At 38.8% G+C, this 16119-nt stretch overlaps 1 protein-coding gene across 2 annotated transcripts in view; it reads right to left on the bottom strand.

Moving 5' to 3' along the window:
* Positions 1 to 13771, bottom strand: part of LOC130927685 (oocyte zinc finger protein XlCOF6.1-like) — a 28115-nt gene extending 14344 nt beyond the window's left edge. The window contains exons 1-2 of one of the 2 annotated variants that reach the window (XM_057853649.1): positions 13667 to 13771; positions 3571 to 3665 (exon numbers count right to left, since the gene is read on the bottom strand). In XM_057853649.1, coding sequence (XP_057709632.1) covers positions 3571 to 3619 — 49 coding nt within the window. In that variant the 5' untranslated portion in view covers positions 3620 to 3665; positions 13667 to 13771. Of the gene's footprint in view, positions 1 to 3570; positions 4155 to 13666 lie in introns of those variants that run through there. The other variant, XM_057853648.1, reaches the window with a different exon arrangement.
* Positions 13772 to 16119: the final 2348 nt, after the last annotated feature.

Here is a 16119-nt window from a genome sequence, read left to right as displayed (position 1 = left end):
ATCTAGTCCTATATAAATGATATCTACCGTAACATTATGTGGATGTACTTTGGAGCAGCTTTTCGGCAGCAGTCAGGTATGTTGTTGTGTTTTTTCATCTCGTGGCATGAGTTGAGCTAGAGCCGTGAGTTGAGCATTGGCATTACCTGAGGGGCCGGGTAATGAGAAGCATGATGTTTAGCTACTCTCGCTCCGTTCCTCACTGTCCCGAGTGTGTTGTACTTCCGCTTTACTTGGCATATTTCAATAATCGAAATTTGGATGTTTGTGAATCGTTCTCGAATCTTCCACGGCCGAATCGCGAATAATCTAAGAATCGGAAATTTTGCACACCTCTACTTCCTAGCATGCATTGCAGCGCTACAGATGCAAATTCAATCAAAATTCATGTTCTACACTAATCATTTCTTAGTTGTTTCATTAATTGCTAGTTATGGTATTTTGAGAACACCTTATTTGACAGTGTTGCCATAAGACTGTCTTTAGACCATCCTAATTATGATATGATACTGCTATGAACATTTATGAATGCTTTTGACAGATGTCATTTGGTGTTATCCGGCAAATTATCTCCCTTTTGAATGGATGTAAAAGATCCAAGCTGGACATAAATGGAGTTAGTTAACATAATTTGTGTGTCGAAGCGATCGTATGTCGAAGTACCACTATACTATTTTTAAGGCTTATTAAAAGCCAAAACACTTCTTAAAACTAATAAAACAACTAGTTTCAAGATCTCGTTCATCCTGAATGAATGCCTTATTTTAAGAATTCTTACCAAGACAAAAATTGCTTGTTCAATTTGGCAGAATTTTCTTCCTTGTTTTAAGCTAATCTTATCTCATTTTAAGTCTTTTTTTTTTTTTTTAACTTGTTTTAGAAGTGGCATTCGTTCAGTGTATGTAGGGGAAATCCTGTCATACAAACCAAAAGGGTTCAACAAGTGATATGGTCACAAACCAAAAATCAACTGGCAGACTGCCTTACAAAAAAAGGGGAGCCCCATCAGTCTCGTTACTTAAGGCTCTTTATGAAGGACATTGGGCAGTTAAATAAATACATAAACTTATTGTGTGATAAGTCCACTGCACATATGTCTTAAAGCAGTAATGTGAAATAATTTCTTCACAGGCAAAATATGGTCACAAGTAAAGTAATTAAACATTGTCCAACAAATAAAGCATGAAAAAATAATTTATATGTTATATATTTGACAAAATAATCGCGTTTCCGAAGTTCGAGCCTGAAAGGGGACGAACCCGGAAGTGATTTGTCACACCGAGAACAGCGATGGCAGCTCCATACATACGGCTGCCATACAAAGCCTTTCCAACAATGATTCAAACAGCGATATAAGCGATAGATCGAGCGCAAGGGAGGAGATCCAAGTTTTTGAAGAGTTGGAGGAAGAAGAGGAGCTTGGAATTTTATGTTGGACCTAACATGTATTAGCCAGACGCTAATCAGGATGCAAACAATGTGCCTAGACTACCTGACATGGAATGGATACAAGATCCATCGAGATTACAACATTGGTAAGATATAGGCTGTTATTATTTTCATGATTTGAAGATGCAGGCATTTGCACATAATTTTATGTTTTTGTCTATCTGATGACATTGTCAAAAAAAATTATAATCAGACTTCATGTTCATTTTGGCAGATCCGGCAGCTCTCGTGCATATAAAATAATAATATAAAACCGTAGGGGGGAAAGAAGGAGATGAGTCGTCGATGGCTTTCTACACTTTATTGTGGCAACAATAACAAAACAAAATAATAGCGGACTGCCGCCACATTCGACCGCAAAGTTTTGCTTCTCGCTGATCTCCTCCTCGCCTCCTACTCCAGCTTCTCCTAAACGGATCGTGCATAGTGTCTTGTTATGAGCTTTTTGTTTACAAATGTATCGAACACACGACGTGCTGACAACTATGTCTCTTTATTAACACATGGAGCAGTTCTTATGGAAAAGTAGGAACACCGCTCGGCACAGCTCTCGGCAGGAAGTGGCGTCTAATGGCGTGAGGAAATGTAGTTTTTTCACACAAGCGAACAAATTACAAAGCACCACTTCAGTGTTGTCCCGAGACTACATTTCCCACGATTCACTGTGTGACCTGCGTTCTCGCTGATTCACTGTGAGAGTGACTCAATGCCAACACGCTAAATTGTCACCTGTCAGCGGCTCTTGCGAAACAAACTAGAAGGCTATCAAGTGATCACTGTGAAAGAAACGCCGAACAATGCAAAGCAATGCTTGAAGCATGAAGGTGGAAATACATAATACAAATACAAATAAATGGGCACAAACTCACCGGCGGTGTGTGTCTCTTACAGCAATGTGACCGTGAATTACCGCGACGCCGACCCATTTATATGCACATCCACACCCGTTTCCCAATTGACAGTGGATTAACCCTTTCGGACAAGATCGTAGATGACGCACAATTTAAACACTCTTAACCTAGCGAACGCAACAACAACTATGATCGGGGATTGCCACGAGTTAACTTTCGGCTAACGTCGCTAGCTTCTACTGTTCATTCCACAACAGTTAGGCAGCTATGCTTTGACAAAGTCATCAGTCATCTATCCAAAAATCACACTTACTGTTTGGCAAATCCTTGATCATAAGCAGACCAGTTAAGGAAGCAGGAATCTTCGAAGTGTTTGCAGCAGAGAACACTACTTGATGATGGCGTGAAATTCATTCGCTTCGTGCGAATGAAAGATGTCCATTTACGTCCCCTGCTATCCTTTGGCCACTCATACAACTTTTCGTTTGAGTGAGAACAAAACATCTCCACACACCGCCGTGGCATTTTACCGAGAAGCAATGCAACAAACAATACTGTTCTATGGCGGACTTCCCTCGCACTTCTAGGTGTGACGTCATTTCCAAAGATTGCCGAAGAAAAGCATTTTCGTTGCCAAGGGCGTTGCTATGGGTTAAACAAAGAATCTGGAAGGGTTGCGTTAAAAAAAAAAAAAAAATAATGAAAATATGCTTAGAACTGTTTAGCCATTGATATTATTCAAAAACATGGTTGGCCAACCTTACTTCACATTGCTGCTTTAAATTGTACTATGGGTTTGTAGTTATCTTGCACTGAGTCAATATAATGCCACACCATTAGGGTGCAGTGTTACTTCACTGTGGGAATAGGATGTTGGCTGTGCATTTATGTTCACTTTACAAATGTCAGTGCACAAAGCGGAAGCCTAAAATAAAACTTGTTCCAAGTCAAACCGAAAGTGGGGTCATCAGTGGAGCTAACACAGATATCTGTATAATAATCAGACACAAAAGAAGTGGCGTCAAGGAGCGCGCTATCGCCATTATGCATTTCAGCATTGTAAACAATGGAGGCAAATGCTAAAGACGGGACTTTCCCGCTCCTCTTTTAACAACTGAAAGAGCTTATAAATTTTATGTTCGAATATGTCCGCTGAAGTCTGAAACACATTTCTGTACTTATGAGAAGGTACCAGTTTTCATTTCTGCCTCATTTGAAGAGGGAAAAAAAAGCACCGCTCGGGATGACCTTTAATGGGTACGAAGTCCACCTCTTCCTTGATGTATGGTGACTCTTCCTCTTCCTCCTCTTTGATGCATGCAGATACCTGGAGCTCAGGACGATGGGCTTGGCTGACATATAGATCTGCAAGACCAAGACCACAAACACACGGGCCAAATCTTATTTCTTTATTTGCAAACTTGTGTCCCCAAAGTTGTTTTCTATTGAAGTAAATTCCTCTTTGCCATTTTTTTTTATTCACGTTTTGTTGCCATCCAATCCAACACAAAGTAATTCAAAGTGCTTGACATCACATTAAAATCAGGAAGACCTCAACCAAAAAAGTCACATAACATAAAATACATTAAAAATGAATAAAAGCATAAAAGAGCCCAAGATATATATCGTGTATGTGCATAGGGCAGCAAATGAACGGCTTTTCCGTACGGAAATGAATGCCGCAAACATTGTAAAATGTCAGACGTATCCATCTTGAATGTAATCCATGTATAGTGAAAATAAATCTGTGATCTAGGTTCTCAATTCTAACCCATTGAACCTAAACTTATGCAGAATCTTGGCAATCGCTGGCACGTTGGGACGGAAGGAGCAACTCATCTCAAAAACCACGTAGTTCACGCCCACCCACCGAGTTTCATGAGCCAATGACAGATCAAACTATTTCATGCATTACAAGGAGAACGAGAGTGCAAGAATTAACAAAAAGATAAATAAATTTCGAAATAAATAATGAAAAAAAGGGAAATAAATGTTGAAATATTTAAATAAAAGTTGAAATAAACAAAAATGGAAATAGATGTTGAAATATTTAAACATTTAAATAAACATTGAAATCAATGCACGTAAACTGAAAGAAAAAGTGAAATAAAAATACATTGAAAAAAAAATAAAATAGTGAAACAAACATTTAAATAGAAGCATTTTAATGACACATATAATAATTTATTTAATTGGGTAATTACTTATTTAACGTTTGCACTCCTGGTCCTCCAGATCACCACGACCTATGGGGTGAGAAAAATTCTCACAAATACTTTCGCAATTCACACATATCTTTTGTAGATGCACAAATATATCCAAGATTTTCACATGTATTTTCGAGATCCACAAATATATCCTTGAAATTCACATGTGGGTTTTTTATGTTGTGCGTGCACTCATCATGAATTATTGTTTGCAAACATTCTAATTGTATTTGTGAATCAGCGACCGCCTGCTTTTATTTTTGAGACAAACATACCAAGTGCATTCGCGATTCACACGTTTTTCAAATTCACAAATACATCTGCGATTCTCACAAATACATAAGTGATTTTCACACGTGTTTTTCATACGTCCGGGTTTTCCCACGTCTTTCAAATCCACAAATACCTCCGCAAATTTCACGTTTTTTAATGATGTGCGATGATTTAATTATCATGACTTGACATTCTTTAAGTATTCAATTTTGCTTGTGAATTGTTGGAGCTGTGTTTTTTAACAGCGAACATGCGCATTTCTTTTTGAGACCAACGTCACTCGATATTTGACCAAGATTTTCTCACACAGTAAGCAGAGAATTTTCACGTGTCTCAAATAACCTTCGCCTCCATCCGATAGGTGGCAGTATTGAGCGCAGAGACTATAAAAGTATGATTCCCAAACTTCAAGAACTATCAAGACTGTCCGTGTACCTTTAGGCCGTTTGTTTTTCCATCTAATTTTGCAAAATAAAAATGAAAAACGGAAAACGAGCCTTAATCCATTTTTATAATGTCTACTGAACTGAAGTCGAAAAACAAAATACGCCCAATATTTGTTTTCCTCTAAGTTCACTTTTCCGATGAGCCTTGACCCGGAAAACGATGTTTTTCTTCAACAAGGCATCGTCTTCCGGGTCATGGCTCATTTCTTTCCAAAAACAAATCTTTATTCCTGGTCAATTAGATGCAGAAGAAAAACATTTTTGTGTTACAACTTTTTAATGGCACTTATGTTTTACGGGGAGTTTTTGGGATTATTTTCAGTTACTAGTTAGACCTAAGCAATATGCTATAGTTTATGATGCGATTCCTTCAGGATTCATTATGCTGTGCAGAAATGTAAACATGCCATTTCAAACTTTATCTCCTCCAAATATACTAAATTTAAGTGTGGGGAAATTATGTTTACTACATAACAAAAATTCAAATAGGTATACTCGATATCTATTTCAGAATGAGCTTAGATCCACACCATATGTTAAGTCCTTTTGGAATCAATTTATTGGAGATATCATTTGGTCTAAGCCTAAGTATGGACTATCCCCAATATGTTTCTGCTGACAAGTAAGGTCAAAGAAGTCGCTTTCAAAATTATCCATAGATACTATCCTGCAAACCAGTATATGAAAACAATTCAAGCGGGACATTGATACAAACAGTTTTTTCTGTGGATATCATCCAGAGACAGTTCAGCACCTTTTTTGGACCTGCTCTTTTTCCAATAAATTCTGGAAAGAACTTTGCAAGTTCATCATTAGGAGCCTACATGTGGACTTCAAACTCAAATGGGAAAATGTTCTTTTTTTGTTTCCATAATATTCTCAAGAATGAGAGTGTTTTAATTATTAATTTTGTCACTTTATCGAAATTCTACTTACACAAATGTAAACTTGGCAAGCTGTTACCTTCTTTTTCTCACTTTCATAACGAGACTGTGTGCTACATAAATCTGTTAGAAAAAATAATAATCTAAAAGCGGAAAAAACAATATTTGTGGAAAAACTTGAATTTTTTTGTGAATAATTGATTACAGCATTATTCTTTTTGGTTTTTCTCTCTCTCTGATGTCCAATGTGTGAAATATTTATTACCCCTTGGCATATTTGTGTTGTTTTGTTTTTGGTTTGTATTGTTGATTCTTCATGTGTTTTTTTGTTAATAAAAAAATATTGGACGTGTTTTGTTTTTCGACAGTTATTGGTAAAACGGATTAAGGCTTGTTTCAGTTATTGAATTAGCAGTTTTTAATTGGGAAACAGGAGATAATTTCTCATTTCTTTGTTAACACACATAAAAACAAAAATTGGAATTGGGCTTGTTTTCCAAAATTAGAAGGAAGAACGAATAGCCAACGGACCCAAGACACCTGTTCTTCTGTTGCCCGGTGTAATGTCACCCGTTAGGTGTCAGTATGTGATGTCTCTGTTGATGTGCACTTTTGACCTTTCTATGCGCTCAATACTGCCATCTAGCGGATGGAGGCGGAGGTTATTTGAGACATGTGAAAATGGCGTACCGCAAGCAACACGTCACTACCGCTCATTAATATTCATGACATTAGCTACTGTTGCAAAGTAGGGACAAGCCACCGTTTGAATGGAAATCGTGTACGAAGGAGATGTTTACAGAGCTAAACCTACCAATTCTCTCCGAAAATGATGTGCCTGGTGCCAAATTGACTGGCAAAGATGTGGAAGAACATAAAAATGTTCAGTTAAAGAGATGGCTTTAGTGTCGAAGGCTGAAAAAGACGAAAAAAACGAGCCGACCTGAGCATAGCTTTAGCTTTTTTATCGACGCGACTGACAATGACATTCTCCTGTTTCAACAAGCTATCTTTTACCATCAGCCCTGTCTTTCTTATATATCCTCTGGTTGTCCTACGTCTCTTACTGTTCTTGGGGGTAATTTAGTTAGCTTTGAGTAGCGATCGCAAATGCTACTCAGTGAGAGCCAACGAACACTTTTAATTTTTTCATTGATAACACATCTTAATCCTATGATTTATTTACACTTCCCCCTTACTAAAGTTGTTTTTTATATATATAACAGAAACGGTAACAGTGGCAGTCAGATACCATTTGTATTTCTTTTCAGGTCATTCATTGTTAGACCGAAGCAGTACGGCACAACGTTACGCTAAAAAATAAGTTAAAAATATAAAAATGGCTTACCTCTTTGTCCTCTGAAAGACCATGCCAACCCAACATAATGTTTACTGCATATGAAACGTCAATGGATTCACCGAGCTGATGTTAAAGTCGGCGCAAGTTGATTCGATCTTCACATTTTTTCCTCCCGAGTTTTTGGTTTCCAGAATCGTATGAAGAAAACATCCTTCATGTGTCGTGATGTCTAGAGTCGTTTCTACAAGTTCCAAAAAAGCAATGCGTGATCGGCATGTTCGTTTTTGAAAGATTACCAGAGAAAACTAGCACTAATTACGTTGTGTCAATGCGAGGGCGGGTCTATAATGTCCCACTTCGGCTTTACTTCCGCTTTACCATGCGACGTCACGGTCTAAAAATAGCCTGCGTCATGCCATTCTCGGCTTACTGTGTGTGAAAAAATCTTGGTCAAACATCGAGTGACGTTGGTCTCAAAAAGAAATGCGCGTGTTCGCTTTTAAAAAACACAGCTCCAACAATTCACAAGCAAAATTGAATACTTAAAAAATGTCAAGTCATGATAATTGCACGCACATCATTAAAACAACGTAAAATTTGCGAAAGTATTTGTGGATTTGAAAAACATGTGGAAAACGCGGACGTATAGACCCCACTCACATGACAACCACGCCTCTGCGCCATATTGTCCGTCAGCTCGTCGTGTTCACGCATTACCGCAACGTAAATTCCTCCTATTATGGCGTGTTTTTCTGCTCGTTAACATTAATAATCAAAATGGTGAAGGCGTGTGTGGCGGTCGGTTGCAGTAACAGAGAAGATAGACGGAGAGACTTGAAGTTCTACCGTATTCCGAGAGACCCGGTGAGGAGAGCGAGATGGGCTGCTGCAATTCGACGAGAAAACTGGGCACCAAACGATCACCACAGACTATGTAGCAGTCATTTTATACCTGGTAAGATGCATTTAATATATATTTAGAGGGTTTTGGGCTGACAACCACAATTAAAATCATTGCGAGGCTAATCGCCGACAACATACAGCTTCAAATTCAAGATGTTTATTTCTTCCGCCATCATTATTTTTTGAATAATATTTAGCTGGTACCAAGTTAACCCTTTAAGGTCTGGGCCTATTTTGTCTGATTTTGCATGCCTTTGAAGTTGCCTTTATATTTCAAAGACAGAATTGTTTACGATGGCCTGGTTTGGTCCCTTTTTTTGTGACACCTTGAACTTCATGTCCAAACTGTTGTTTCCTTCACTGATCAATTATAAATCATAATTTTGGGCCTAAAAAGACCAAAAATTCCAAAATCGTTTTGTCAAAATTTTTAATATTGATGTCCAATTGACAACCAAACATGCGTAACGAACCGTTTTGAAACTTTGTAATATTTATTCAACATGTTAGGATGAACATTCAACCAAAAAAATTTAGAATAAATAGTCTTTTATTTGACAATTCAACATAAACAACAGGTATAGCCATAGGCGTTTTTTGCATTTATACATGCTCTAGTCAAAACAGGTTATATACAGCAGACCAAACAGTGAAGAACAGTGAAAAAATATACCATCTAACACAAAAAGTGTTTAGAGGCCATCTCTTTATGAGTTTAGGTATTGCGGCCCATCACCTGATGAAAACTATGTACACACAATCAAGCTTCTTGAACACACATTTATATACACAAATTGAGAAGACTGATTGTGGGAAAAAATATATATATATAACATTGGGGAAAAAAGTATTTTCAAAAATATTTACAATAAACAAGTTAAATTTTTTTCAGGCATGCCACTCCGAAAAGCAGTTTCGTCCTGGAATTAGACACAGGGCTACATCACAGCCCACACTTCCATGGGGTGTCGGTCCTCTTTCCACCCTTCCATTTTCATTTCACTTTACTTTCATTGTCACTATAAATGTACATGAAACAAAAGTCAGTATTTATGAAAATAATAAAGTATAAAATAAAAATATATACAGCAATAAATAATAATGGAAATCTATATGTATGACAATAGAAAGAATACCGTAGCTGAATATGTGCTACATCCCTAATCTTCATATAGAAAGAAGACCACAAATTATACTTTGATCTGATATGCACATTTTATTATTACATACACAAACACGCACTTATATTGCATCAAAATTAACTTTGTCTTGCAATATCAAAAGAAACTTTTACAGCATTAAAAAAAAAAAAAAAAAAAAAAAAAAAAAAAGTGAGTTGGCTTACCTCTGCTCATCGATGGCGTCACCCACGTGTTCAAATCCGTCACTATCTTCACTCGAGGACTCTTCCGAGGAAGACGATGATGACGAATTTGGACCACCCTCTTCCTCAAGTTGATCAAAAAGCACAATTGCTTGCGCTAAATTTAGTTTTCCGTTCATCCTCAAAGTCACACAAAGTCGCTCGCCCGCTTGCTTGATTCAAACGGCCGTCGCTCGCCCCCTCGCTGCGTCAGAACACTCCTGCCTCTCGTTCGGTGGAACCTCGCACGGCAGTTATATTTATAAAAAAATAAAACGCATTTTGTGCTTCCACTGTGACTTCGAAAGGGTTCGTTTGATTTGTGTTTTTTTCATGGAGCTTCCGTTTTGAAAAAGGACAAGAAATGATGGAAATATAGACATAAACAAATGATCCATGCAGCGTTTTAATGTTTTTTTGAGAGGACAATAAAACTATAAAACTTAAATGACAATATCTCACGTTTTAGTTGGTCGATTGACTTCAAATAACAACGAGAGTAAACCGCAACTTCCGCACTTTAAAACGAGACCAACCAACGGCATGTGGGTGACGTAATTAAAACGCGAGGGTGCTTCAAAGACGACGTGCGCTGAGGACGCGCCGGCGCGTCCTTCGACTCTCAAGGGTTAAAGAAGCTGGCCTCATCTACGGATCATCAGTTAAACAGGGGTGTCCAAACTTTTTGCAAAGGGGGCCAGATTTGGTGTGGTAAAAATGCGGGGGGCTACCTTGGCTGATTTACGTAGAACAATATATTTAAACTAATTTTAGCAAGCCCTTATGTGTGTCACATTTGCTTCATTATTATTATTATTTAAATCATAATTTCAACAATCTCGCCTTTGTGGCGTTCTCTTTCGACACTCGGGCTCTTATGAAATACTGCTGCTGTGAAATTAAACTAGCTTCAAGTTGCTATAATTTCTCGCTGCGTATCTTCCTTGTAATGTTGTCGTACATCTTAGCGTGTCTTGTTTGTTAATATCACATCACATCGAACTCTTTGGAAACAGCGACTGTCTCTTTGCGAATAAGGCAGACACAGTTGTTGCGCATTGTATTGAAGAAATAGTCCAACATCCACCTATCCTTGAAGCATCGGCCATCGCAGTCAACTTTTTTTTTATTGATTGTTGCCATTTTAGAAAATTGAAAGTAAAGGGTCACACGGGGTAATGTTGCTTAGAGTGCTGCTCTTAAAAGTTTTTCAAAATTTCGTGAGAATAGGCTGAGTTTCTGTGGACAAGATAGTTGTAGATTTTAGGGTAGCAGATGTCAGGCAGAGACGGTGAAGACAGCGGGTCGAAAAATATCGATTTAGGCATCAAATATGGATCTGGCGAATGGATAGACTGAAGCTTTTCCACATAACGCCTTTTATGCAACGCATCCAATGAGTTTACAGCGTCTGAAAGCACCGGGGCTTCCATGAATAGCACTATAAATTGCACGACAAATTGAAACCATTGAGAATATGGATAAACAATGACGGACTATATGGTGGCCGGAGACAGCGACACGTCATTGTGTGACGTTGGTGACTGGGGTCTATTTGTGGATTTGAAAAACACGTGTGAAAATCACTAATGTATTTGTTAGAATCGCGGATGTATTTGTGAATTTGAAAAACACGTGTGAATCGCGAATGCACTTTGTGAGGAAAATTTGACCATTTCTTGTTATGTTTGTCTAAATAAATAAATGCACGCGGCCGCTGATTCACAAATACAATTCGAATTTTTGCAAACAATAATTCATGATGAGTGCACGCACAACATAAAAAAACCACATGTGAATTTCGAGGATATATTTGTGGATCTCGAAAATACATGTGAAAATCTTCGATACATTTGTGAATCTGCAAAAGATATGTGTGAATTGCGAAAGTATTTGTGACAATATTTTTGAGACAAATCTCTCCCCATACGCGACCCGGCGATGTCATCTGTCTGTCATGTACAGTGTACGTAATCGTATCAATGAAAGTGAACCAACCTTCGAGTCTGTGAAGTATGGTGGCCGAGAGGTGTCAGGCGAAATGCAAAGTACAAACACTTTGCAAATAGAAAAAAACACAAACCCAAATTGCAAACGCTTTGCAAAAGAAAAAAGCACGAACCCCAATTGCCACAACACGACAGCAAATGGCTCGTAGCACGAATGCAAATTCCCACAACACTATTCCCAATTCCTAATGCGCGATTGCAAATTGGCAAAAGCACGACTCCCAACTCATAAAACGCAACAGCAAATAGCTCGGAGCACAACTCCAAAATCACGCAACACAACGGCAAGTGGATGACCCGGAAGTTAAAAAAAAAAAAAAAAAAAAAGACGACACTTTATGAAGTTGCCCGCCCCCCATCAGACGCAAATTTATATAATAATGATGTTAATCGTTTGTGCTGCAACGGTTTTGTAGAAACAGTATTATGCTTTTACTGAGATATTAATTACGAGTGGGGACGTCACTCGTAGCTTTTTCTTAGCTTAGCTCCCGCGGCTAATGGAGCGTACCAACTCTCTCAATAACAGGGGTGTCCTAAAAACTAGCTAGCACGAACGTAACACAAACGAATGGTACCACTTTGGAACCATTTTTCAGTAAATGAGGGGCTTAGAGGGATGTCAGCACTCGAAATTGGTATCTCAAGCCCCCAATTTACTGCAAAATGGACCCGAATTTGTGTTATGATCGTGCTAGTCATTCGGACACCCCTCTGAGCGGCTCCTCCATTGCTAATTCAAATTGGAATGGACATCTGTGTTTTTTTGTGCTCTTTAGCTGCTGTAGTTACCTCTTCAAGCATGACTGTCGATTTCACTGCTCATCTTGACATCAGTGCATATGTTATGTTTACGCTGAAGCACTTTAGTTGAATAAATGCACACAGAAGTGCACCATTGTTTTTCGTTTGTGTTATAGATTTTACGATGAACTATCACTTGTGACTTCAGTCACATAAAATATTTCAGTGCCCTGATGTAGTAATGTACGGGTAATAACGCCCATGTTCAGGCTAAATTTAAGTTGAAGAAGTGTGCCTAAGACTAAGACTAATTCAGAATGTTGACAATTCTTTTTGAGAAAAAAAAAAGATTGATGCAAGTCAACACATGCATCTGAAGGTTTAATGAGAAAAACAAGATTTCGCAAGGGTTATAGATATCAGAGCGCTTATTACACACTTTTCTTTTTACAAATTTGAAGAAAAGGTTTCATTAGGACCTTATTTTTCAAATTTTGGGATTCTCTGATAATTGCTTCATGTTGCAGGTATTTAAGAGATATATAATATTTTTTACACTGCTTACTTTTGTTCACTACCTTTTTACCGTTCAGGCCAAAACGCATGTTTTTTTGTTTTTTTTTTGGGGGGGGGGTGGCGGATATATACATACATATATATACATATATATATATATATATATATACATATATATATATATAAATGTATGTAGTCCTCCAATTCTTATCAAATTCACAATAATCTTATGTTAAAATTTTCAGGAAGGTAAGGGGCAGAAAAGTTTTGTATAGAATGTGCCAAAAACCTATGGTTTCTCCAAAATTTCCCGTTCGTTTCTAATGGCATGCAGGGGTTAATTAGTGCCGTAACATTTTCCGGCACCTCTTGATTTTGGCCTCCCTGTTCCGGGACTTATTTGACGAGATCTGTTATCTCTTGTGTTTAATTAATTTACAGAAAAAATCCCAAGAATTGTATGTTGTTTATAAAAAAAAAACAACTAACGTCATTTGAAAGAGTCGGCGATTTGTTGATGACGAATCACACCACTCCCCGACATAAAAAAAAAACTTTGACGGCATCTGGGGAACAAGCAGCCAGGAATAAATATTATTAAACATTATTTCAACATGCCTAAAAGACAATTGAATTTACATTTTTTTTTCCCAAAAAAGGAAGATTCAAAATGAGTCAAAAAAGCAACAGGCAACAGAGCAGCTGCAGCGATCATGCTAACCGTGAGAAGCAGGTGCAGCAGGCGGCTAGCCAGGTTCACGGACAGCCAGCCAAGCAGGAGGTTACTACCGTGGCAGCATCTGGTCAAGTTCAGCGCCACCCGGATTCCGGACCAGCAGTCAGCCAGGTGGACCACCAACAGCCGGAACAACAGGCCTGAACCCTGGCATCAGCTAGCCCAGTCAACCGGGTCAAGGCGGGAACCCCGACATCAGCTCGCTCAAAGGAAGATCCAGAAGGAGAAGAGAGTGCACTGAGCGGAGAAAAAAGTGGGACATTCTCCAGCGACGGGGTTTGGACAGCAGCTCAGTTCAAGGTGAAGCAGACTTACTACCCCTGGCTTCTTATGGGAAATTAGGGTTTGGGTTGCACAATTTGTAAGGCAGTGGGAATTTTGGGGCCAGATATTTAACAAACTTTCCCAGCGTTATTTCGTTGTGTGAATCCATTTATAATGATCATAAAAATATGTAGACTATTTAAACATTAAGAAAACTTGCGTTTTTCAAAGACATCAAATGTCAAATCCACTGTACGCCTGAAAGAACAGACACACAAATATAAAAGCTATAATTGTTAATGAATATGCCTCTTAGTCTTGTTTAACTGGTAGAATTTGTTTCAAAAGACTTTAATTTGTTATCGTTATGCACAGACATCACGCAAAACGCAACCCTGTTCCAAGCAGTGCTCTGTCCAGGTCTGACTAACGTATCTCCTCCTCACAAATAAAACATACTACAATTTCAGGGGGTTTTCGGGCTGTAGTGGAGCCAACGAATAAACATTACATTTTCGGGGGGGGGGGGGGGGTTCGGGCTCGGGCCTACGAATAAAATGTAAAATTTTGTTTTGTTTTTCGGGCTCGAGCCTACAAATCAAGTTAATTGATCCGCCTCAGGCCGGTCGTTCTTTAATACCCGCGTGCAGGGTCGGGCTGGATTTTTTTAGGCCAGATCTTACCTCTGCACACAACACAGAGTGTAGTGAGGGTCAGGAGGAAAAAAAGCTGCGTTCATTGTTTCCGGACCGGACCCGTAAATGTGGTTATGTGGGCAATTGCCTGTGCTGTGCAGAGAAAAGCCAGAATAATTGTAAATTGTTGTCATAAAATTTATACCACGGATATTATCCGAAATTGAGGCTTGTAAGTCCCACAGTATGGACAGTGGGCATTTGCGTGTTGTTTTTGACACCAATTTTTGCCTGTGCTCCGGGACCTGTGCGTGTCTAATCATCCCTGGTCTGTCATATGTACTTTGCGTTCTGGCACCTTACGATTTATGAATTAAGCACTGCATGCCATTGCCATGTACGTCATTCCATTCATTTCCAATGGGCAAAATTTGGGTAGTTGCGATTTTTGATCAAAACTTTCCAAAACCATTGCAGCCCATTGACATTCAACTGGCGCTCAAGTAAGTCCATGCCATTGACAGCCATGTACGTCCATGCCAATGACGGCCATTTACGTATATCAATTATATTGATGCCAATCTACTTGGATTCCAGTGTCGAATAAGTAAATCGACGCCATTGACGAACATGTACTGTACGTCAAAATATCAAGAGGGAATGACCTTTTATCAACAGGAAGTGACACTGAAATGTCCCCAAATCAACAGGAAGTGACCTGAAATCAACAGGACGTGACTCCAAGGGGTTTACCTGCAAAAGCAAAGCTACCGTCGCAATTTCTCTTGAAATTACATTTTCAAGTTTATAAACAAAATTCAGGTGCAATCATTTTGATGAAACTCTTATTATATTGTTGCCTGGTACACCAGACTCACCATTCACGCGGATACAATTTCCAGGGCGGCGCAAGCCACAGCAAACAGACAGCGGAGTGGACCAATCAGCGACGGGCAAACGTAACGTTAGTAAAATGGCGAGGGCAGGACGAGGGACTTGCGCGCGGAAGTAAACATACGAAGAGAGCAGAGTTTATTCGACATGGCTAGCGCGAGACAGATTGTTGTCAATGACTCGTGTCGATGTGTTTTTGGTCATTTAAAACTGATTTTACCGTGGATTGGAACATATTCTCGGCTCTCCCATTCACCATCTGTGTTGTTGAAGAGACGACTTTCGTTGCGCAAGAGTGACGTTGCTCGTGAAGAACACGTCACGCAAATAAACGAATCTGATTTGTCGATTGATTTTGTACCTGCTCGAAAGGCCGTTAATGGGATGGTTCCCAGACTATTTCTCTTAGTGTTTGAAAAATACATGGAGAATAGTCTGGCAGAGCCAGGCAAATTATATTGTGGGAGTGGTTCATGAATGTCTTTATAATCACATCAGAGCAACAAAATACTGCAAAGGCAAATTTGCAGTCAAGCATCTTTATTTACTGACGATGCTTAGAACTACATAGGTTTTACACACCCAACAATAAAATTATCAAAGTACATGAAATACAGTTTACACCAGTACTTCTCAAATAGTGGG

This window comes from Corythoichthys intestinalis, chromosome 13 (genome assembly GCF_030265065.1).
Source record: "Corythoichthys intestinalis isolate RoL2023-P3 chromosome 13, ASM3026506v1, whole genome shotgun sequence".
Lineage (NCBI taxonomy): Eukaryota > Metazoa > Chordata > Actinopteri > Syngnathiformes > Syngnathidae > Corythoichthys > Corythoichthys intestinalis.
Note: the sequence above shows the minus strand (reverse complement) of the source record. Positions and strands in the feature narration are given on the sequence as shown.